At 42.1% G+C, this 22,392-nt stretch overlaps 2 protein-coding genes across 2 annotated transcripts in view; one reads left to right on the top strand and one right to left on the bottom strand.

Moving 5' to 3' along the window:
* The window catches only part of LOC137640066 (C-signal-like), a 58,147-nt gene extending 47,849 nt beyond the window's left edge, over positions 1 to 10,298 (bottom strand). Inside the window, exons 1-2 of the mRNA XM_068372496.1 lie at positions 9,990 to 10,298; positions 3,165 to 3,216 (exon numbers count right to left, since the gene is read on the bottom strand). Coding sequence (XP_068228597.1) covers positions 3,165 to 3,216; positions 9,990 to 10,121 — 184 coding nt within the window. The 5' untranslated portion in view covers positions 10,122 to 10,298. The remainder of the gene's footprint in view (positions 1 to 3,164; positions 3,217 to 9,989) is intronic.
* A 717-nt stretch (positions 10,299 to 11,015) lies between these two features.
* Positions 11,016 to 22,392, top strand: part of LOC137640065 (uncharacterized) — a 201,513-nt gene continuing 190,136 nt past the window's right edge. Inside the window, exons 1-2 of the mRNA XM_068372495.1 lie at positions 11,016 to 11,269; positions 22,081 to 22,186. Of these exons, the coding sequence (XP_068228596.1) occupies positions 11,222 to 11,269; positions 22,081 to 22,186 (154 nt within the window). The 5' untranslated portion in view covers positions 11,016 to 11,221. The remainder of the gene's footprint in view (positions 11,270 to 22,080; positions 22,187 to 22,392) is intronic.

Genomic DNA, 22,392 nt, shown 5'->3' with positions numbered 1-22,392 from the left:
TTTTCATGCATGAAAATTGGCACATTGATTCATACTTCACTTCAAAGAGAAGGGGGTTGCTTGCGAAGTCTTCTAACGATAAATTTCAGATAAACGGTACTTATACTGGTCACATATCCTGATCATTTGCAATTATTTCTTACGTGCTTTGGTAACTATAGTCAATTTCTTTTAATGAGGCACATTTGCACCGACTTGCAGGGGTTCCCTTTTAGCTCGGAAAAGTTTCCTGGTGGCTGATTGGTTAGAATTATCTTGTCCAACCAATCAGCGATCAGGAAACTTTTCCGAGCTAAAAGGGCACCACTGCGAGTCGGTGCAAATCTGCCTGGCTAATAAAAATTGACTATAGTCTTATTTTTGTAGATATGGGAGTTTGCTTTTATTTCAAATGAATTTACCATAAATCATTTAAGTTCTAGATATAACTTAGTGCCGCAAAAGGGGGAAAAGGAAAGGACGATTTGTGTGTGTGTGTGTGTGTGTGTGTGTGTGTGTGTGTGTGTGTGTGTGTATACTGTTCGCTGTCTTATCGTTACACTGTTCTTGCAGTATTCAAGTTATGCAGATACCTATATTCAATCATTCAACAATATTCAGTGATGGGTAATAGAAACCATATCGTACATAGGTGCAGCCGTAAACATGATCTGCACAGCCATACATAGTCACCAAGTATCAACATACTAAGGCAAAATCGCTTCGTTTTTTCCATGTGCTACATAAATATAATAAAGGTGGAGACATTTAGAGCCATAAAAATGATACAAGCTAGTAGATATATTCGTAGACTACTATAAAATTCTGCACTGCATGTCAAGGACTTTGAAAATACCTTATATTAACAAATGTTATTTCGTTAGAAAGGATAATCAGTTTCCTCGAAAAGCTAGCCTTATCTGAACGACATAACCTAGTCAAATCTTTAAAAGAAATTACCACATTCTTCAGATATGGGTTACGTTTTTAGTGTTAGGCCCAATGCACCTGAAACTATAATAGCAATTATACCACAACAATTCAAGATCGTTAACATGGATATCAATAGGCCGTTCAGAAATACTTTGGTGGAAGATTCACGATGTCCTGGGTCAGTTTAGGTAAGGAACGGGGGGGGGGGGGGGGGGGGGTGTTAGGAATGCGAGATTTCGATGTTTACTTGATAGTGCGGTGCGAAAACCACCAAATCATCTTTGGTTGCAACAACCACCAACGCATTTTTGGGACTGCAATAACCTCTAACTGATGATATATAAATCGGAATCAAAACAGTACGATTAACATTGTTATACTTATCATCGAGTGAAATTGCATATCTAGACAGAAAGTATTTTTGTGTTAGTAAACGGAAACAATTTACAAAAACAAAATGATATTGCATAACAACGCAATAACACAGGACATCCACATTTTCAAACAGCAACAGTCATGCGCGAGAAATAACCGTGCCGTCACGACTAAGAGGCGAGTTATGAGACGAGGAAGGTTTCAAAAGTAAAAAAGAAAGAATTCGGACAATGGGCAGTGACACAGCGAATCTTGTCATAATCCCCAGTTGTTTACAGACGAGAGTAATTTTGCCTTTCAACTTTATTTAGTCTTTATTACAGATATATAAATTAGTTTTAGTCTTTGAAACACTTACTTGTGCCAAAGAAATTGCGTGTGCAAGTGAATAGCATACTATAACATAATTATGATCATAGGTGTTTAGAGATAGATTTGACTTTTCATGTAAGTAACAAGAAAAAAAAGACAGTAAAAATTACAGCGAATGCCTCATCATCATCCATTGTCATCTCATCGTTAGAATTTAAAATCCATGTTTTCTTTATAAGGGGCTGACGACTTACGAGTTCTCTCCACTTATAAATTCTTGGGTAGTCCTACTAATCCTTCATACCCTTCCCATCTGTGATTTGTTGGGCCTTCCCAATTTGGTCGGCAACCGGCATCCTGGATTCCTGGCTATTCTATGTATAGGATAGTCGACCCCAGCCCCTATAATTCCTTGCCAAGGGTAAAACCCTACCATTTCGTTATCATCTTCTTTAGGTGCTTATACATTTCTAAGACTAATGTAATCCTTTATTAACATTGCCAATATTTTTCTTTCCATCCTGTCAATACTAGCAAGTAAATCCAGTCTCGTATCATCGAAAGTTCTAGCTTCTCTACATTCTGTCCCTAACCATAACCACTCATTTCTCCATCCACTGACTATTATCTCTTATACGTGACGGGCATTATAAAAACCCTTTCTCCAAGAAAAGAAGGAAGAAACAATTGGAAAAAGTAATTCGTGATTAGACTATCACTGGTAGGATTACACTTTTTGTGCACATTCTGCCCTCAGAAAAGAATTGTGCAGCATCATACGCAATAAATAGAATGGACAAAGAAGATGTAGGTAACATGCATGAAAAAGACTTAAAAATAAACAATGAAAGATGGGAAGTATTTAGGCCTTTGGCCGGGGAGGCTGAGGTGTAAATATGGGGCGACATACAACAAACTCTAGGCAAGCTGCACCACTAGTTAGAAAAGCAGGATGCCCCAAAAAAAAAGAAAAAAAAAAAAGAGAGAGAGAGAGAGAGAGAGAGAGAGAGAGAGAGAGAGAGAGAGAGAGAGAGAGAGAGAGAGAGAGAGAGAGAGAGAGAACGGTGCATCTCTGAAAATTTCAAGTATGTCGATCTACTAATGTTTCCATAAGGTTGGTAACAAATAAAAAAAAATATATATATATACCAAAAATAATACTCTTCACCAACCTCTCGGTGTGGACGGAGTAGAAAAAAAAAGGAAAATAAAAATTGGTCTAGGTTTGAATATATTTGATACTATTTGTCGTTCATATTAAAAAAAAAAAAAGAGATTCTTGTCCTCTGGACGCCTTGACCCTATGAGGTCAAAATTGAATAGGTCGGGTAGTTTTTCCCGTAATATTGCTAATAAAGAAACAGACAAAGAAATCTACCCAAAAAAATACCCTGGTCTAGTATTGATAAGCATTAGTTAAAAACACTGAGAAACTGATATATGTGATGACGCAGTAACAGGGAGTATCAATATAACAGTCGAACAATTTTACGAGAATCCACGTGGACACCGGAATATAAATACATAACATAGTCGATACGGAAAAGGAACTAAAAATAACTTACCAAATTGTATCACCTTCAGCATTGGAAATTTCTTAGCTAGATCCTGGAGTTCCTACAAATAAGAGAAAAAGTTTTAAAACCTCATTTCAACGTTAAAGGTAAAATGTACAAATATATAACCTAGTTATTCACATAACTCATTGAATACTTATTCACATTTCTGCCTCCTTTTCAACACAATAGCTTACAGTTAGCGTTTACTTTTATCTCTGTACTTCACCACTGTACTGAACATACAATGAAATAAAACTGACTGGATTAATGAGAAATGTATAGACTACAATGGTTAATTTTTAATCTTGAGAGCGTATCTGCACACTGCAAAAACAGAAAAACTTTGGAAAAATAAATTACATGAAGTAAAAAGCTCTTGATTTTTTTTTCCAGTAGAAAAACTAAACAAAGTACATTTACGGTTACGTGATGCAGTTCCAATTTATTTAATGTTACTGTTAATCAACATGTATAAATAAATTCATGCTAAATGCTCGGAAATAATTGTCATACGTTATCCAAACGTCCTATGCCCTATAAAATGGGGACCGTTTCTTCTTTATACGTACTGTAAATGCAAGGGTTTCTATTTTACAAAATTTATCAAAGAAAAACTCATTCAGTTTGATCATGGAATTTTAATATCAATAAGTATTAAGTGAGGAAATAACGAGACACCCTTACTTCAATCATACACAACAGGAAAAACATTAATTTATCTACTGTACTTGGTATAAAATGAAATAAAAAAAACTTAGGGAGGGCCACAGTTGACTAGCTACCAAGTACAAGATTCAATGTTTGAATCAAATAAGTCACGGGGATATTCTATGGAACAGGTGACAGACGATGTAAGATTGCAAGGGACCGATATCTATGTTTTAGCTGAAATGAAGAAGGGGGTTGTCAATAGCCAAGCCACAGGCAATACATACACACACACATATATATATATATATATATATATATATATATATATATATACACACATATACATATATATATATATATATATATATATATATATATATATATATATACAGTATATATATAATGTGTATGTATAAAACCAGCAATTGGAAAAATCAAGAGTATGACAACCACGCGTGCCAGTCGTTTAAGAGAAGGCAAGTTGGGCGACGTCAATTTGAGAATAGTCAATTCGAGCAAAGTCCAAATCAAGGTCTAAATAGACCTTGGTTCAAATTCATGTCATTTTGAGAGATGCCTACTGAGCGATGTCAATCTGAGCGAACATGTACCTGATACATTTAACACAATTTGAGCGATAATTTGAATGAGGTCAAATTTGACATTCGCCGTGAAACAAATCTTGGGATAATGGATCACAAATCCTATATTTTTCTATTAAAAATGTCTCAGATAAGTAGATAAGAAATATTTTTTATTTTTATGTACAAGGTTTCTAAGAACAAAAAGGAAAAAATACAATGTTTAAAATAAAAACAAAATTCAAGGCGAAAAATTCTAAAAAAAGATAAAAAAATAATTAGAATATGGTAATGTAAGGTATGTGTCTCATAAATAGTAATTTCAAAATCTTTCCTGGATTTTTTTTTTTTTTTTTTTTTTGGTAAGTTCTCGTATTTTCTTGTCTTAGGTAAGGGTTCTGAAATTACTCCGTAATATTTACTCCTTTGTAGGTTCTTCTCCCTTCTTAAAGCCTCTATTAAGGACCAAACTCTCGGGTGACTACAAAATAGACGGAATTATTTGTTCGCTTTATCCTTTCTATAAATAAACCCATTAAAGGCTAGTTTGTTATTACCATGATTAGACACTATATTACACATGATGGGTTAGCTTCCATTGTTAATAAGAACTGAAGAATTGTTTTGTATTTTCTAGAATAAAAAAAACGCAATTATTTAAAACACATCATTCAAGCAGCAAACTACTTGAAATCTGGCAAATTGAGCTACATAAAGATTGTGAAAAAATTCCGATTCAGAAAGGAGTTAGACTTAAAAAAATAGATTGGGGAAATATTAATTTGTAGATGACATAGTTGAGTTTCATAAGAATTGCAAAAGATTATAGATTTGAATAAAGAAAGTAGAAATGTAGGACTGAAAATTAATATGAGTAAAGGTAAGATAATGTTCAATGAAAATGCAGAGACAACAAATAAAGAGTTTTGGACGAACCTCTAAAGATTGTTAATGAATATATGTACTTAAGGCAGACAATGTGTTTTGCCAGAACATGAGGCCGAAATTAAGAGAAGGATAAGCTTGAGATGGAGACCTTTTGGTAAACAAAATATCATGAAAGTAAAATGGCACTTGCTCTAAAAAGTATCTTCAACTTAAGCACCAGATGATGATATAAGTTGTGCTTTGACTCTGCGAAGTTTAAGCCCAAAAGCTTACAAAATATTTGAGAGAAAAATGTAAGTTTCCTTTTCCTTTTATCTAAATTGTCTATAGAGCCGGGGATTATGGAACCAGTGATCAATGTGGTTAGACATAATGCAGAATTCATGACTATTAGAGACCGTTTGCATCATTTTAGTTTGATATAGAAAACATCATTTGAAAACCCAGCAGATAATGAACGTGAAATCTATGTTTTGCTGATGCTCCACATCTTGTAAAACTTATTCAGGATAATTATTTAGATCATGGTTTTACATTAGATGAAACGACGTACATAAACAGTGGTCCTGTGAGAGAACTTTTAGGAAGAAGTGTCAGTGATCTGTGGACAACTCAAATGCTTTCAGAACATGTGAATGTTCGAAGAGTCCAAAGAATGAATGTAAAATCAATGGTCCAATTTCTCTCAGAAACGACTGCTAAATCCCTGGAATATTTTGGCAAACAAAGACTGTTATCAGAGAAACACTGGGACACAACTGCAATTCATCTTACTAGCAGACAGATGGTTTTATCTCTTCAATTCTCGAGTGCCAGTTGACAAAAAGTGGGCACATAATGCTTATGGATTAAATTTAGATAAACAAAATACAGTGTTAAAAAATCAACACTGTAAATCTTATGAAAGTGACTGGTAGAAAAAAAAGTCTTACCCGTTTCATAAAGGTATTATAATATCGTCAATATAATTAGCTAAACTATGGAAAAATATGGCAAAAAGTATGGCATATCATACATTTTGACGTATAGATTAAACCAAGATGGATTGAAATACTTCTTCGGTTGTCTTCGATAAATGGGAGCATGCTGCCAGCACCCATCTCCTGTAGCAGTTAAGCACAGAATAAGATGTCACCTATTAGGCACAAACACTTCTCTAACTGGGTCAAAGCACAACACAATAGAGGAAATTGTTAACAGTGGTAACATGTCAGCAGCTTCCTTTTCTTGCATGAGTGAGCAGAAATCGTCAACTTCTGACGAACAATCGATGCAAAGTGAATTAGCCCTTTCAACAATATTGTTTCGTTTGCCAGACTCTGATTTTGATGAAGGAATTGGGGACAAGAACTTTTGAGGAAATTAAAAGGAAAACTTAGACTTAGAATCTGCTATAGAAGAGGGGCTAGAGTATTTAGGTGGTTTTATTACAAAGAAGTTTCCACAATACCAGAACTTGGGGTCAAAAGTGGCTGAGGACGATGCCTCTTGGATTGGAGCAATAAAATGAAAACCAAGCAGGGAATGTATTACAGAACTAAAAACCATAGAGAAAATGTTTAAATGTCACCAAGGCGAGAAGACACTGAAACCCGGTAAGGGTGCAATAAACTGCATATCTTCATATAAAAAGGGTAGCTTTGCCTGAGAAAGTTGTCTTATTTTGTTCCTTGTCGAACATTTTTCAGGATTAGGGCATTAAATAGAACAATAACTTCTCAGAGTAAGGTTGAAAAAGCTAAATAAAATAATTTCTTAATTCATATATTTTCATATAATCCGATAGTCAAAAACACATGAACCATTGACTGTCCTGTATGTTTTGTTGTATTTATTACTTATATATTCCAATAATAAATTATCAATAGAATATTTTCAAATCTATTATTAATCATGTCTTGTATTTTTATTTGATCCAATTTAACGCTGATAACAGATAATATTGTATTCTATAGACCTGAGTACAACTTTGCTGAACATGGCGATACACAAACCGTTTCACTACGTTAAAGCGTGTGTTATGTTCTGTCCATCAGACTAATTCACATTTAGTGTCCTACTTATCAGGCTTGAAAATTCCCTGGGAATACTAACACGCACACACACAGAATTATAGGCTACCTTGCAGCAAATGTGCTTATGTTGAACAAGCTGACAGAAGTCTCTTAATAGTTTATATAAGACGGATCTATTTTATAATAATCATTCATTACTTCTCACGCTGTTTGTTTATTTCCTCACTAGGCTATTTCCCTCTTGGATTCCTTGGGCTTAGCATTCTGCTTTTTCAACTAGGGTAGTAGCCTAACTAATAATAATAACAACAATAATAATAATAATAATAATAAGCCCCCACGCAATTTTCTCCAGCCCTTGGAAGGCTACAGAGGAAAATTTTCTTGTAACAGGCACAAGTTTCCGTATTTTTTAATCTTTTATATAATATTGCTTAGCATACGGGCTGCCAAGGCATTCTAAAAAGAACGAATTGCTTAGCCATTTGTTCTACTGGTATTAAGTCAGAGTGTAACCTTTTATGGGTTTCATTAAATAGCTTCCTTTCACTGATTTAGTATAGACAGTCATTTCGCTTTAATAATAGCATATATAAATGATATGTCGCAGTTGTTCATTGCATTTCATGTCCTTGCTGCTTTGTCTTTTTTCATATAGCTTTGTCCTGTAAAGTGGACTTAAGCAAATGATACCCTGTCTTATCCTACTCACAATTCTTTCTCACTCTATAGGCAATAAATTACGTTTTTATTTCTTAATGATTACGTGTTCAAATTTCTGGCAATCAATGCATTGTACCAAGAGAAATAAATAAACAAATAAACGATATAAGAAGTAATGGACAACTAAAATAAAATATTTTTGAAACATTTACAGCATTAAAAGATACTTCATATATAAACTAAAATAAGACTTATGTCAGCCTCTTCAACATAAACATTTGCTGCGAGTTTGAACTTATGAAGTTCTACTGATTCAACTACCCGATTAGGAAGATCATTCCACAACTTGGTCACAGCTGGAATAAAACTTCTTGAGTACTGTGCAGTATTGAGCCTCATGATGGAGATGCCCTGACTATCAGAATTAACCGCATGCCTGGTAGGCCTATATTACGAACAGGATGGAACTCTCTGGGAAGATCTGAATGTAAAGGATGATCAGAATTATGAAAAAATCTTATGCAACATGCATAATGAACTAATTAAACGACGGAGCCAGAGGTTAATATCTAGACCAGAAATAAGAAATTTAATGGACCGTGAGTTCCTGCCCAACAAATTAAGATGAGAATCATCAGCTGAAGACCAGACAAGGGAACAATACTCGTAACAATGTAGAATGAAAGAATTAAAACACTTCAAAATAGACTGATCACCGAAAATCTTAAAACGTTTTCAATAAGCCATTTTTTTTTAATTAAAGAAGACACAGACCTAATGTGTCTCTCTTAATTAAATTTGTTGTCGAGAATCACACCTAAAATCTTAAGTCATATTTCAAAGTTAAGGAACTACATTATCAATGCTGAGATCCGGATGGTGAGGAGCCACCGTCCTTGACCTACTGACAATCATACTTTGCGTTTTGTAAGGCTTCAACTTCATACCCCATAATTTGTACCATGCACTAATTTTAGCAAGATCTCTATCAAGGGATTCAGCAACCCCAGATCTACATTCAGAAGATGGAATTGACACAAAGAGAGTAGCATCATCTGCATATGCAACAAGCTTGTTTTCTAGGCCAAACTACATGCCACGGGGAACACCAGATATCCCATTCCTATACCCACTATAGTGCCCATCAACAACAAATCTTTGCGATTTATTACTTTAAAAAAATCAATAATGATGTCAAGAAACGACCCACTCACTCCCAACTGTTTGAGTTTGAAAACAGGGGCCTCGTGATTAACAAGGTCAAAGGCAACACTAAAATTAAGGTCAATTATTGCAGCAGTTAGCCCACTGTGCCCAAATAGAAGTATTAATCATGCACAAATGATTGTACAAAATGCATCGCGGAGTTTAAACTCTACCTATAGATGATTGTTTGAGACACTTGTTTTAATCTTATGAATAAGGAAGACAGAAGAGAATAACTTGGATGTGGCAGAGATGAGAATGTTGAGATGGATGTGTGGGGTGACAAAAAGACATAAGATACGGAATGAGGTAATTAGGGGTAGGCCTACCACAGGAGTTAGAGAACTATCCGATAAGGTCCAAGAAAGTAGACTGAGGTGGTATGGTCATGTCACGAGAAGAGATGAACAGTATATTGGGAGGAGAGTGATGGAAATGGAGGCACAGGGAACGAAAAGGAGAGGGAGACCAAAGCGAAGGTGGATGGACTGTATGACCTTCGATCAAAGGGATTAACCGGTGATGAAGTGTGGGACAGAGGTAGATGGAGAAAGCTGGCCAGAAACATCGACCCCACATACAGGTAGGAAAAGATGAAGAAGAAGTTGTCCATAGAACATGTACACGCAATGAATACCAATTTTAACAATTAAACAAATAACAATATAATTATGTAACCCAACACAACGAGGTTCATAATCTGCAATTATTCATCGATATCGTATGTTCAAGCTATCGCCTACTTTACGATATACCAATGTTAACAATACAGTAGAGTACAAATCGTAAAATCATGGTCTCGAATAATTTGGATTACAAACACTTACTGTCGCCTTTTCGGGATTTCTGCAAGTAGCTATTAGAATGTTTGGTGGGTTGGTTGAATTAACAAGTTGTCGAACCATCTCTAATCCAATGCCTCGGCTGCAGCCAGTAATTAGGATACTTCGAGCCAACATGTCGCAATGCGTTGAGTTGGATGGTACTGTCACAAGTTACGCAAGAGATGTTGCCGTGTCAAACCACCTACAACTATAACAATTGAATGGACAGTTCTCCACTCACTAGTACTGTACACTACTACGACCCGGGAGTTGAGTAAGTGACCGCACTTTGTGAATAGAACGTTCTCGGCAGCAAAGGTCTGGTCTGGCATCCTCGCGCAAAGGCAACAGTAGAAAGGTTAACATTATCATAGACGAAATCAAGAATTATTATAACATGCGGGCAAACTGACATTTAAATCATTATTATGGGTTTAGAAGAAGATGATCTGAAAGAGTTCCAATACATGACATAAAGGAGTACAGTTACATCTTGTATTAATAAATTCTACATTCCTTGCCACGAAACTCCAGAATAATTCAGCGAGCTTCCGTCATTTATTTCCATTATTGATCATTTTGTAAAGCTTGAACTGTTCCTCAGACCACAGACGCATGTGGTATGTGCTGAAAACCATAAACGCATTTGTTGAAATAAAACCCCTGTAGGTGAGTGTACCATTTCATACACTTTTACGACCGTTAAAATACAATAATCTCATTTACTCTTCCGTCTGGCAGCTCACGAAAATTGTTTTCCTTTGTGTACGTCAACTTTAACGTTATGTATTATGACACTTTACAAAATTTTGGAAATTATTTCTTTTACAGTACTAAAATATTTTGCTGCATGCGAAATTTATGTTAACAAAATATGCTTCCGTTAGGTAAATAGAAATCTAGAAAAACTCAATTTCTGCATTGGAGATAAAAGACTGACTTTTGCGAGTATTAACGATTTCTTAAAAAATATATATTGATCATCTTAATAATGTCTATAAAATAAAAATTAATAAGCTGAATGTGAATAAATAAGAGAATAGGAGAACGATACCAGTACCATATTACTTTATACTAAAAATCAAGAAGTGTAGCAATCCAATATTTATGACATTCCATGGCCAGCTGATAAGTGACAACAGAGAACACGTGTGGTGGATAAAATGGTAACCTTCTGTTATCAATAGCACACACGTCAAGGACAAGTGTATTGCTCTGGATTAAGTTCGGTAACAATGACGGATGAAACTTTGGAAGCAAATGCTTTTTACAAGCATTTGAAGGTAAGCAAACTTATAGTTTCTTTACCTTGCCATTGTTGTTTTGATATGACTTGGCTAGGCAGGCTAGCCTACTTAGCTTAGCGTAAGCTAATGATTGTAGAGATGGGACTTGACTATACACCATCTAATTAACCTAGTGTAAACATTGTCTCTACTTGCATGTTTTTATTGTTACTCTACCTGGCCTAAGCATAACCTGATTCTTCCATCTTTGCTACTCAAATAACATGTTTTTTTTGTCAGACCTAGCCTGAGTTCTAGCCCTAGCTAATTTTCTCAGTTAAAACAAAAATATAAAAACCTTTTAATTAGTATATTTCATTAGATCTCTACTTGTGCGTTAGTTTGAACCCCTGACTTGCCTAGTTCAATAGATCTCTCCTTGTACATTCATTACTTTGAACCTCTTAACCATGATTCTTCTGGTAATGATAACAAAACTACATTTTCGTTTTCACCTATTGCTCTAATATTCCCAAGTTCCATTTTTATCTGCTCCCATATCATGGGTAGCTCTGCAGTTATGTCTCCCTGGTTTAGTACCGTAATAGGCTTTCTACATCGGCACCTCTAGCGTTACTGTGAAGTATTTTTGTTATACATAAGTAAAATCCAATTGTTATACAATCTTAATACGTTGTTACGTGAGTTTAACATCAGGGCATACAGTATGATTATATAATTATTTGTCATTATACGAAGGATTGAACGAGGTGGAATTAAATGAGCTTACTAAGTTACTATTTTTCCTGAAGGTATATTTTGTGAATAATGGAAGGAAATGCAATAAATGATAGGAAATTTGAATAGATAAAGCAGAAGTATATGACTGAAAATGAATATTAGTAAATACTAAGATAATATTCAATGAAACTGGAGAGAAAAAAAAGCAAAAAATAAGTCATAGGTTGCGATAGAGATTTCTTTGTCTGCAATGTTTACTTTTAATGAGCCCTTTATGAACCAAGATAATATTCAATGAAAATGCAAAGAAAACAAGCAGGAAATAGGGTATCGGTCGCGAGAGATTTTTCCTCTTCGGCAATGTTTACTTTTAATGATCCCTTTTTGAACTAAGATAATATTCAATGAAAATGCAGAGATAAAAAGCTAAAAATAAGGCTTATAGGTGACGAGAGATGTTTCCTCTACTGCAATGTCTACTTTTTAATGATCCCTTTTTGAACTGAGATAGTATTCAATGAAAATAAAGAGATAAAAAGCTAAAAATAATGCTTATAGGTGACGAGAGATGTTTTCTCTACTGCAGTGTTTACTTTTAATGAGCCCTTTATGAACTACTATGCAATGAAAATGCAGAGAAAAAAGCAAAAAATAAGGCTTATAGGTCGCGAGAGATGTTAACTCTACTGCAATGTTTAATTTTAATGAGCCCTTTATGGTTTTAAGGTTTCATAACCAATCACGAGCAACTAAAGTCGAAAACCAAGTTTTCCTAGGATTTCAGCGAAGTAATAAAGTTACCTCAACATCTGCTGGTAACTTTGTTTCACTAAATACTTTTAATAATGGAGGAAAAACGGGCATATCATTTTGTTGTAGCTATGGCAGTGGCTGGCTCTTCTGGCATCAATTTTGACAAAGATCCAATTCTTACAGATTGTTTGCAGTGCAATGTTGGTTATGGCAAATTTTATCCTTATTTATCTAGTGGTGGTATTGAACTAGTGGTTGAATATGTTTAAAAACATAATTGTTCCGTAACTGGAATACAAACCACGCTACTTAATAGGGGTATTACTTTCGGCGTAGCTGAAATGACGAGCCATTAATTTTTAACGAGGGTTTACTACCCACACGGCTAGTTAGCGGGGTTAGGGGAGGGTAGCTACGCCCCCCCCCCCCTCCTCTCACACACCTGTGCTTGAGCTCACTTTGCTCCCGGCTCAGATGGTAGTCGGACGTGTCCGCTTTCATCCTCGCCGTCATTTGGCAACCATTTAATGCTTTTTTCTTTTTCTTTTTCTAGTTTCTAGTTCTGTTTGTGAAGTTGGCCTCTGCGATTATGCGCACCTGCCCTGGGTTTCCCGACCGCCCCTGTGGAACATTCATGTCGGTGGTCGAGACCAATCCTCACGCCCTTTGTCCTTCTTGTAGGGGTCAATGGTGTGATAGTATTAACAGGTGTGGTGAGTGTAGGGAGTGATCTACCTCCCAGTGGGATAGGTTTTCGTGACGACGGAAGAAGGCCAAACGGCATATTTCTCCTTCAAAGGTTTCTTCGAAAGGAGAAAGACCCAAGGCCTCTTCTTCCGTTGCCCAAACATCCTCCGAAGCTCCCACTCGGTCGGTCTCTTTCGAGAGACCGTCGCGTGGTAGCGTAGACCAATGTAATGTTTACCAAACTCGGGGGTCGAGAGATGATGTTGCTTCCCCTAGCGAAGCAGCTCCACCTCTCCCCCTGGGGGAAGATATGTCACTAAAGGAGGTTTTACTTGATTACATCCGATTGGGTGCCGCTGTCAAGCAGGCGCCATCACCGACTGTTGATCCTCTGTCTCTTGTCGACGTTGTGGTGTCAGAGGTATCCAATGCGGTATCACCCATCACTTCTGCCTCTTCAAACCCTACAGTAGCTGACGGCTTAGTTTCTCCCGTTCCTGTTCAACCAACGAGGGAGAAACTAAGTCCAACAGTCTCTCCTGCTAGTGTTTATTTCCCTCGGGGGAGTTCACTTACAGAGACTCCTCTTCGGAGGACTGCAGAAAGTCAGCTCGCTGACCCTACGTCCCCCAGAGGGCGCATTCGTCGCAAGGCTCACCTTTCTCTTCGCCAGAGAGGCCTTCCTTCACCTGCGGTGAGGAGGCGCCTCTTTGGTTCAACATCTTCGATGCAGTCCCCCGCAGAGGAGCCTTGACAACAATCACCGATCACTGTTCCTGCATTGGTCCTGGACCTTTCTGCCGATCGTTCGCGATCTCCTTCAGTGGAAGGTCGTCCTTTTAAAGGACACGTCGACCTTCCACCCGACAGACCTGCCGACCTGCCGTTATCCTTCCTGTTTAAACCTAGCAAGGTTTCATCTGATACGCGCCATGCGCCAACGAGACCTGACGAATGCGCTCTAGTAGCTCGTCAGGCCCCATCAACAAACCCTAACACAGGGCATCAAGGGCGTATGCGCCAACACGCACATACGTCCCAACAGGAGCATAGCTACACTACGCGCTATGCACGCACATACGCGCCCACGTTCTTCTGCGTGCCAGGCCTTGGCTGAACCTAAGCTTACGCGCCAACTCTCACCTGCGCGCCAGGCCTTGGCTGAACCTAAGCTTACGCGCCAACTCTCACCTGCGCGCCGTCAACCTCCCGCGCCCCAGTGCTCACCCGCGCGCCAGCACTCGCGCACAGCAGTTAACTCTCCTGCGCACCAACGATCGATTGATCTGGGCGCTACTGGGAAGTCAACTAGACTGACTTCTCCGATGCGCCAGCGCTTGCCATCATGCCAGCTCTTGCCATCGTGCCAGCGCTCGCCATCGCTCACACGCATCCGCTAGGATCCGGCCGCACTTGCCTATCCTCTTCGTGCCCACGAGCAGCACAGGCTTCAACTGCGCGCTCACGCGCTAGGGGTTTTTCTACTGCGCGTGCGCGCCCTACGACTGGTACAGGCCCGCGTGCTCAATGCCTTGATCCTGCGCGTCTGCGCCAGCAGTCTCCCGCACGCGCTCCTGTGCGTCATCAGTCTCCCGCACGCCCGCAGTCTCCCGTGCGCCAACGATCTTCTGCACGCCCACGATTTTCGGATCTGGGTGTGGTAGGGAAGTCTAAGACTTCTCCTATTCGTCAGCGCTCGCCAGCGCGCAATCGCGCGCATTCACCTACCAGCTTGACGTGCGCCCACAAGAAGCGCGCCAACGAACGCAGGTTCCGACTGCGCGCTCGCGCGCAAGGGATATCTCTCCTGCGCGCGCGCCCTACGACATCTTCTGGGGCGCGCGATCTCTTGCCCGCACGCCCACGGACTCTTCATCCTGATCCTGCGCGCGTAAACATTCACCCTCGCATGCGTGAGCGCACAATCAGCCTTCTGCGCACTCTCCTGTGTCTCCTGCGCACGCTTCTACGCGCCATTGCTCGTGTGCGCATCAGTAGTCTCCCACGCGCTCGCGACCCTGGGTATTCCCCCCCAGCACGATCGTCAATACCCTTCCACGCGTGAGGCTGCAGGACAACGCACGGCATGGTCGCCATCGCCATATTCCCCCGACCCCCCCGCCAGCGCAGAACAGTGCGCTCGCCGGTGGGGGCGAAGGTCCCAGAAAGGTCCAGGGACATTTCTTCTTCCTTTTCTTTACAGGCGAACCCCCCTATGGAAACTCCTCCCAGGATCGGTCGATCCCTGTCCCTCCAGAGGGAGTGTCTGACAGTGCAGCTGTCAGCCAGCAGCCTTGGTTTGGGGCACTAGTCAGAGCGGTTGCACAGGCCTTCAAGCCTGTTCTCTCTGAATTGGGCCACAAATCCTTGGCTGCGTTTACCCCCCTGAAGAGAAAAAGAAGAGTTTCGGACGCGGTGACTTCTCCGAAGACTAAGCTGTCTCCTTGTAAGCCTTCGAGGCAGGAGTCAAAGGACTCTAAAACAATTCCGAAGTCCTTGACAAGACTTAGAACGAAGCCAGCCAGTCACTCGGAGAACGTCCGCAATTCTCCCCAAGAAGAGCCTTTGGGGACTGGAAACTTCGCTGCGAGTCCATCCGGAGGAGAGCTACAGGTGTCAGAACATGCATTTTGGCAAGTTCTGACCCTTATGAGGACTCTCAATGGGTTTGCTGACCCAGAGATTCCTCCTCGAGAGGGCAAAGACACGGTCTTGGACCGAGTATTTGGGACTCAAAAACCCTCTAAGGCCAGTGTGGCTCTGCCCTGGTCTCGGGTTTAAGAGTACCAGGGACAAGATCGCGGTCCAGCTCTCTGAGCTAGCCTCCTCCAGCCGATCCAGTGCTGGCAACAAGCTTCTCCCACCTCCTCGCGTTCAGCAGAGGAGGTACTTTGAGATCTTAGAGGAGCCTTGTTTAGCTCTTCCCCTTCACCATTCTTTGGAAGAGCTTACCAGGGGAGTCCCTCTTGAGAGACTCTCCAACCGGCAGGTCTCATTCTCGGCGACTGAGATCCTTAATCAGGAGAAGGTTGCGAAGTGTGCTATGCAGGCCACTTCGTGGCTTGACATCTGGTTAGGGACCTTAGGTATCCTGATACGTTCGGATGATTTCTCCAAAGAACGTACCAGGAAAGCTATGGAGACCTTCCTGCTCTCAGGCACTCGTACGATCGTGTTTCTGGCCCACCAAGTCTCGAACTTTTGGGCGAACACCATCCTGAAACGTCGGGATGCGGTGGCTGAGAGGTTCCATCAGAAGGTCCCTAGCACCGAGATAAGCAGGCTCAGACATTCTTCCGTGGAGGGAACGAATCTGTTTGAGCCTAAAGACGTGGAGCATGCTGCTGAGAGGTGTAGGAAGTCCCACCAAGACTCCCTCCTACATAGGGCTTTGACACTCAACCCTATAAGCCTCCAGCACCACAGCAGCCCCGTCCTACCAAGACCACGAAACCTACAATGGCAGCGAAGACAAGGCAAGAAGTCCTCCAGGGGAGGGAAAAATCCTAGAGGGAGCAGCCGAGGCCGCAAACGCTAGGATTGGCAGTCCCCATGCATGTCCACCAGGGGGGGATGCCTACAAAGTTGCGCAGACAGGTGGCAGCAACTCGGGCCCGATTCCTGGACGATTTCCGTAATCAGTCGGATATCGCGTCCCATTCACAACATCTCTACCTCCCCTGATGATGAATCCAGTGTCATTGAGCTCCCTTGCCATGGGATCAGCAAGGGGCAGGCCCTTCGGGCAGAAGTCCAGACCATCTTGAAGAAGGGCGCTCTCCAAGAGGTCCTCGACGGGTCCCCAGGCTGCTTCAGTTGACTCTATCTTGTAAAGAAGGCGTCTGGAGGCTGGAGACCGGTCGTCGACCTCTCGGCTCTAAACAAGTTTGTCAAACAAACTCCGTTCAGCATGGAGACCGCAGACTCGCAGTGAGACCGCAAGACTTCATGTGTACACTGGATCTGAAGGACGCGTACTTCCAGATCCCAGTCCATCCATCTTTAAGGAAGTACTTAAGATTCAGCCTAGACAACAAGGAGTACCAGTTCAAGGTGCTGTGTTCCGGTCTCTCCACATCACCACAGGTTTTCACCAGTGTTCACCCTAATATCGTCGTGGGCACACAGGATCGGCATCCGTCTCCTCCGTTATCTGGACGACTGGCTGATCTTAGCAGACTCGGAGTCATCCCTTCTTCAACACCGAGACAAACTTCTGGGACTTTGCCAGGATCTGGGGATCATGGTAAATCTCGAGAAGTTCTCTCTTCTAGTTCCCAACGGTCGCCTCAGGATGAGATTCCTCCAGTGGCGACTCAAGTCCCGGTGGAATCAAGGTTACGATTCTTCGGACGTCATGATCCCTATGGGACCTGCGGAACGGACGGATCTCCAATGGTAGGTGACAGACGAGAGCCTACGAAGAGGAGTGGATCTTCCCGTCCTTCCCCCGGATTTGATGCTGTTTTTGGACGCCTCAAAGAAAGGGTGGGGGGCCCACGTTCTTCACCACAGGACCTCAGGCCTGTGGTCAGAATCAGAAAAGTGCCTCCATATAAATCTTCTAGAGATGAAGGCCGTTTTCTTGGCCTTTCAACAGTTCCAACAATACCTGGCTGGTCACTCTGTGGTGGTGATGAGTGACAACACCACAGTAGTGGCTTACATCAACAAGCAAGGAGGTACCTTTTCGAAGTAGCTATCCCATCTTGCAGTAGAGATACTGAGATGGACCGAAGTCCACTCGATTCCACTATTGGCATGTTTCATTCCAGGCAAGAGGAATGTGCTCGCCGACAATCTGAGCAGAGCGTCTCAGATAGTGAGTACTGAGTGGTCTTTGGATCATCTAGTAGCCAACAAGGTCCTGACTTTGTGGGGTTCTCCGACGGTGGATCTGTTCGCGATAGCGTTGAATTTCAAGCTCCCGCCATACTGCTCCCCAGTCCCGGATCTCAAGGTGCTCTGGCAAGATGCCTTTCAACAACGGTGGGACAACATCGATGTGTATGCCTTTCCCCTGTTCTGTCTGATGTGGAGGGTGCTCAACAAGACCAGAATATTGGTCAATATTTCAATGACCTTCATAGCTCCACTATGGCATCACGCGGAATGGTTTCCGAACCTTCTGCAACTCCTAACAGAACTTCCGTGAGAACTCCCTCGTGACACGATCTACTCAGACAACCAAATGCCAACATCTTCCACAAAACCGTAGCTTTGAAGCTACGACTTCACGCCTGGAGACTATCCAGCATCTCCTCGCTGAGAGAGGATTTTCGCAACAAGTTGCGATCAGGATATCTGGACATCTGCGAAAATCATCCGCATTTGTCTACCAGGCAAAGTGGAAAGTCTTCTGTGGTTGGTGTCGTGGAAGGGTTCTCTCTCCACTTGATGCCACTATTCCACCAATAGCGGAGTTCCTTGTGTATTTGCGGAAAGAAATGCGCCTTTCAATCTCGGCGGTGAAAGGCTATCGCTCAGCCTTAAGTCTAGCCTTCAGGCTTAAAGGAATGGACATGCTGCTGAAGACTCTGACGACTCTTCATAACACGACGGAGGGGCAGGCGCATGGGGAATAGACGGCTTCGTGATTTGCTGGGTTCCGGAGGTCGAAGGTTGCAGAAACACGTCAGGAACCGCCGAAAGAGGAGCTGGGGGAGAGTTCGGTCGCTCTACGTTGGGTTACCAGGAACCAAGGCCTTCTTCCATCCTCAACGGGGACCTACAGGGAGTCCTCGGGGGTCCCCATCCGAAGGGATCCGCTACCGGAGAGTCTTCTTTATCTTGGATGCCATCAGCTGTGGAGGTACCTGAAATACAAGCTCATGACGTGGGCGAAGAAACAGGAACATTTTTATCCCACATGGGGTCATCTGACGAGATGTGCCCCCCAAGCACAAGGGCAGAGTCTCTAAGACCCCCACTAAGATCACCTTCAGGCCCCCACTTGCCTGCAAAGAATCAGCAATCCCAATATCTCGAAGACTAGACTCCTGGGGAAGAGCCATCGGCTTCTTCTCCGCAACGAACTTACCTCGTCCCCTTACTCTGGGTAGAGGAAGATGGGAGAGAAACACCGTCAGACTTCCCTCCTGGCGACGTCAAGGGCGAAGAGGTGCTTGCCTTCCTGGGAGATCGCTTAGAGGACTTCTTCGTACTAAAACGAACCCACTGGACTTCACTCCACGACACACACTCCGGACACGTGTCCGACGGAGAGCACAGTCTACCCCTACACGAAGAGCAAAGGGAATGCGGGTCAACCTTCGGCTTGGATAAAAACGCTCCACATGACTTCCCTGCTCTAGGCCCAGGCCCATGATGCACTATCACAACATCGTAAGACACAGGAACGCAGGGAAAGGATAAGAAATATACTTGGAAAAGCACGAGGGAAAGCACAAGGTAATCAAGCGAACATGCAAGAACACAAGGGAAAGTACAGGGATACCACGTGGGAGACATGTGGGACACGCGAGTCGGGGACACAAAGGGTCGCACTGAGAAAGGAGAGCGTCGAGATGGTATCACGACACAACTAGAGAACTTACTGAGGGTCGAGACCCAAGCTAACACGCGACCTGGCTCGGAACTAGCCTCAGGGCACGTATCCTTCCGCCTGAGGTGGTCATCACAGAAAACGGAAGTAGTGTAAACTACATAAAACTGGTCGGTTGAGAGGAGATTCCAGGTACTCTTAAGAAAGTAGTTCTCGGTAAGTATGTTAGGGAAAATACAAATTACTTAGAAATTTGTGATTTCTTCCTCACTGGAACTATCCCTACTCATACGAAGTTATGAACTTACCTGCCCTCAGTCGGAAGTGAGACCTCCTCGATGGAACGTGGTTCGAGTTCTCAGGTCTCTTAAGAAACCTCTCTATGAACCATTACGCCAGGCTTCAGATCGCCACCTAACTTGGAAGACGGTGTTCCTACTAGCTTTGGCGTTGGCCAAGCGAGTTAGCGAACTTCATGGTCTCTCGTATGACATCGCCCCTTCAAGGGGATGGGGGGAGGTAACGTTCAAATTCGTCCCTGAGTTTATTGCTAAGACTCAGAATCCGGGGGTGGCGGACCCTAGGTTTGACTCCTTCCAGATTTCGAGTCTCCGTTCTGTAACAGATGACCCAGACCATCTCCTACTGTGCCCAGTAAGGAGCTTGAGGCTGTATCTCAAAAGAACGGCTGCAGTCCGTCCTCAGGTGCAAGCATTGTTCGTTAGCACTGGGAGGACTAAGAGGAGGGTCACCAAGAACACCATCTTGGCATGGATTCGTAGGGTGATCCATCTGTCCCTGAATCCAGACCCTCCTCCGTCACGTCGCCCTAGAGCACATGATGTCAGGGGCGTAGCTACGTCCCTGGCCTTCAAGGAGAATTTCTCAGTGACGCAGGTTGTTCAGGCTGGGGTGTGGAAGCGTCAGACGACTTTCACAGCCCACTACCTGCAAGACGTGACCCACAGGAGGCTCGATACGTTCTCTATCTATCGGCCCTGTGGTGGCTGCACAACAGCTGGTTTAAAACCTCAGTCTCCTTATTGGACAAGTAGCAGAAGGTTGAGGGCATTGTTACCCGGTCTTAGTCTGCATGAATGAAAAGGTATGTCTGGCCCTTATTCTTCTCCTCTTCATCTTCCCCTCTCTTGGGGGAAGCAGCATCCTGGGTTCTCTGCACAGCTGACCTCAAACCACTGCAGGTAAACCATGTTTCCTTGTGTTCCTAGTATTAAGCTAATACTGTCACGTCCCCATACCCTGACGAGGTGGTATTGGGAGAGATCTAGCCTTAAGTTTCCATCTAAAGGACTACAGGTCAACTTCCTAGGACGTGTCACACTTTATTATACCTTCACACACAGCTTGCGTAGGCCGCAGTCCTTGTGTAGCAAGGTTTTAGCGAGGTGCAGGGACTCCTTATTGTTGAGTGCTGACACACTCAAATAATGAGCCCCCGGGCAAAGCCAAAAGCCAATACTGGCTGGGACGTTCCACCCTTCCTAATGGGTGAGTCACCCCTATTAAATAGCGTGGTTTGTATGTCAGGTACGGAACAAATGACAAATTCGTAGATAATTTGTATTTTTCCTAACGATACAAACCTTAGCTATTTAATCAAACTTGCCTGCCAGCCCTATCCCCCTTGAAGTCCTACCTCCAAGCAAAGTGAGCTCAAGCACAGGTGTGTGTGGGGGGGGGGGAGCAAGCTACCCTCCCCTAACACCCCCCCCCCCCCCCCCCCCCCCCCGGCTAACTAGCGGTGGGGTAGTAAACCCTCGCTAAAATTCTAATGGCTTGTCATTTCAGCTACACCGAAAGTAATAACCCCTTTTAAATAGCTAAGGTTTGTATAGTTAGGAAAAATACAAATTATCTATGAATTTGTCATATTTAGGTTAATATTGCTTAGTTCATAGTTTATTTGCTATTTCCTTTCCTCATGGGTATATTTTTGGAGACCTTTGTTCTCTTGTCATAATATGATTGATTGAAACAAATAGCTGTTCAAGCTTAGTCTGTTGGTTACGTATGTTTAACATCGAGCCAATATTTCAATTTGCTTTTTCATTTCAGTTGTACAGTACTTTACAATAGTGATTCATTTGAAATCTTTTAGTGTATAAATATGAAATATTTAAAGAAAATATCAGTTGTAACACAATGATATGTCCCCCAACAGGAACATCATGAAGAACGTCTGTCAGAGTGGTGTGGACCCCACTGGCTTATTTGTATCCCACAGCAAAGTGTTTTAGAAGGTGTAGAAATTACTGCACCATTAATAGGTAAGTACATTTTAGAGAGGGACTTACTTTTAAGAATGATTAAGGTCTCTTATATTCTTCTACAATATGAATCCATTTTTTTCAATATTAATCTTACCCGATAATCATGTAGCTGTCAACTCTGTTGCCGACAGAAATCTACGGTCGGGATACGCCAGCGATCGCTATACAGGTGGGGATGCACACAACAGCGCCATCTGTGGTCA

Source organism: Palaemon carinicauda, chromosome 4 (assembly GCF_036898095.1).
Source record: "Palaemon carinicauda isolate YSFRI2023 chromosome 4, ASM3689809v2, whole genome shotgun sequence".
In the NCBI taxonomy this organism is placed as follows: domain Eukaryota; kingdom Metazoa; phylum Arthropoda; class Malacostraca; order Decapoda; family Palaemonidae; genus Palaemon; species Palaemon carinicauda.
The sequence above is the reverse complement of the archived record's forward strand: the minus strand, read 5'-3'. Positions and strand labels throughout refer to the sequence as shown.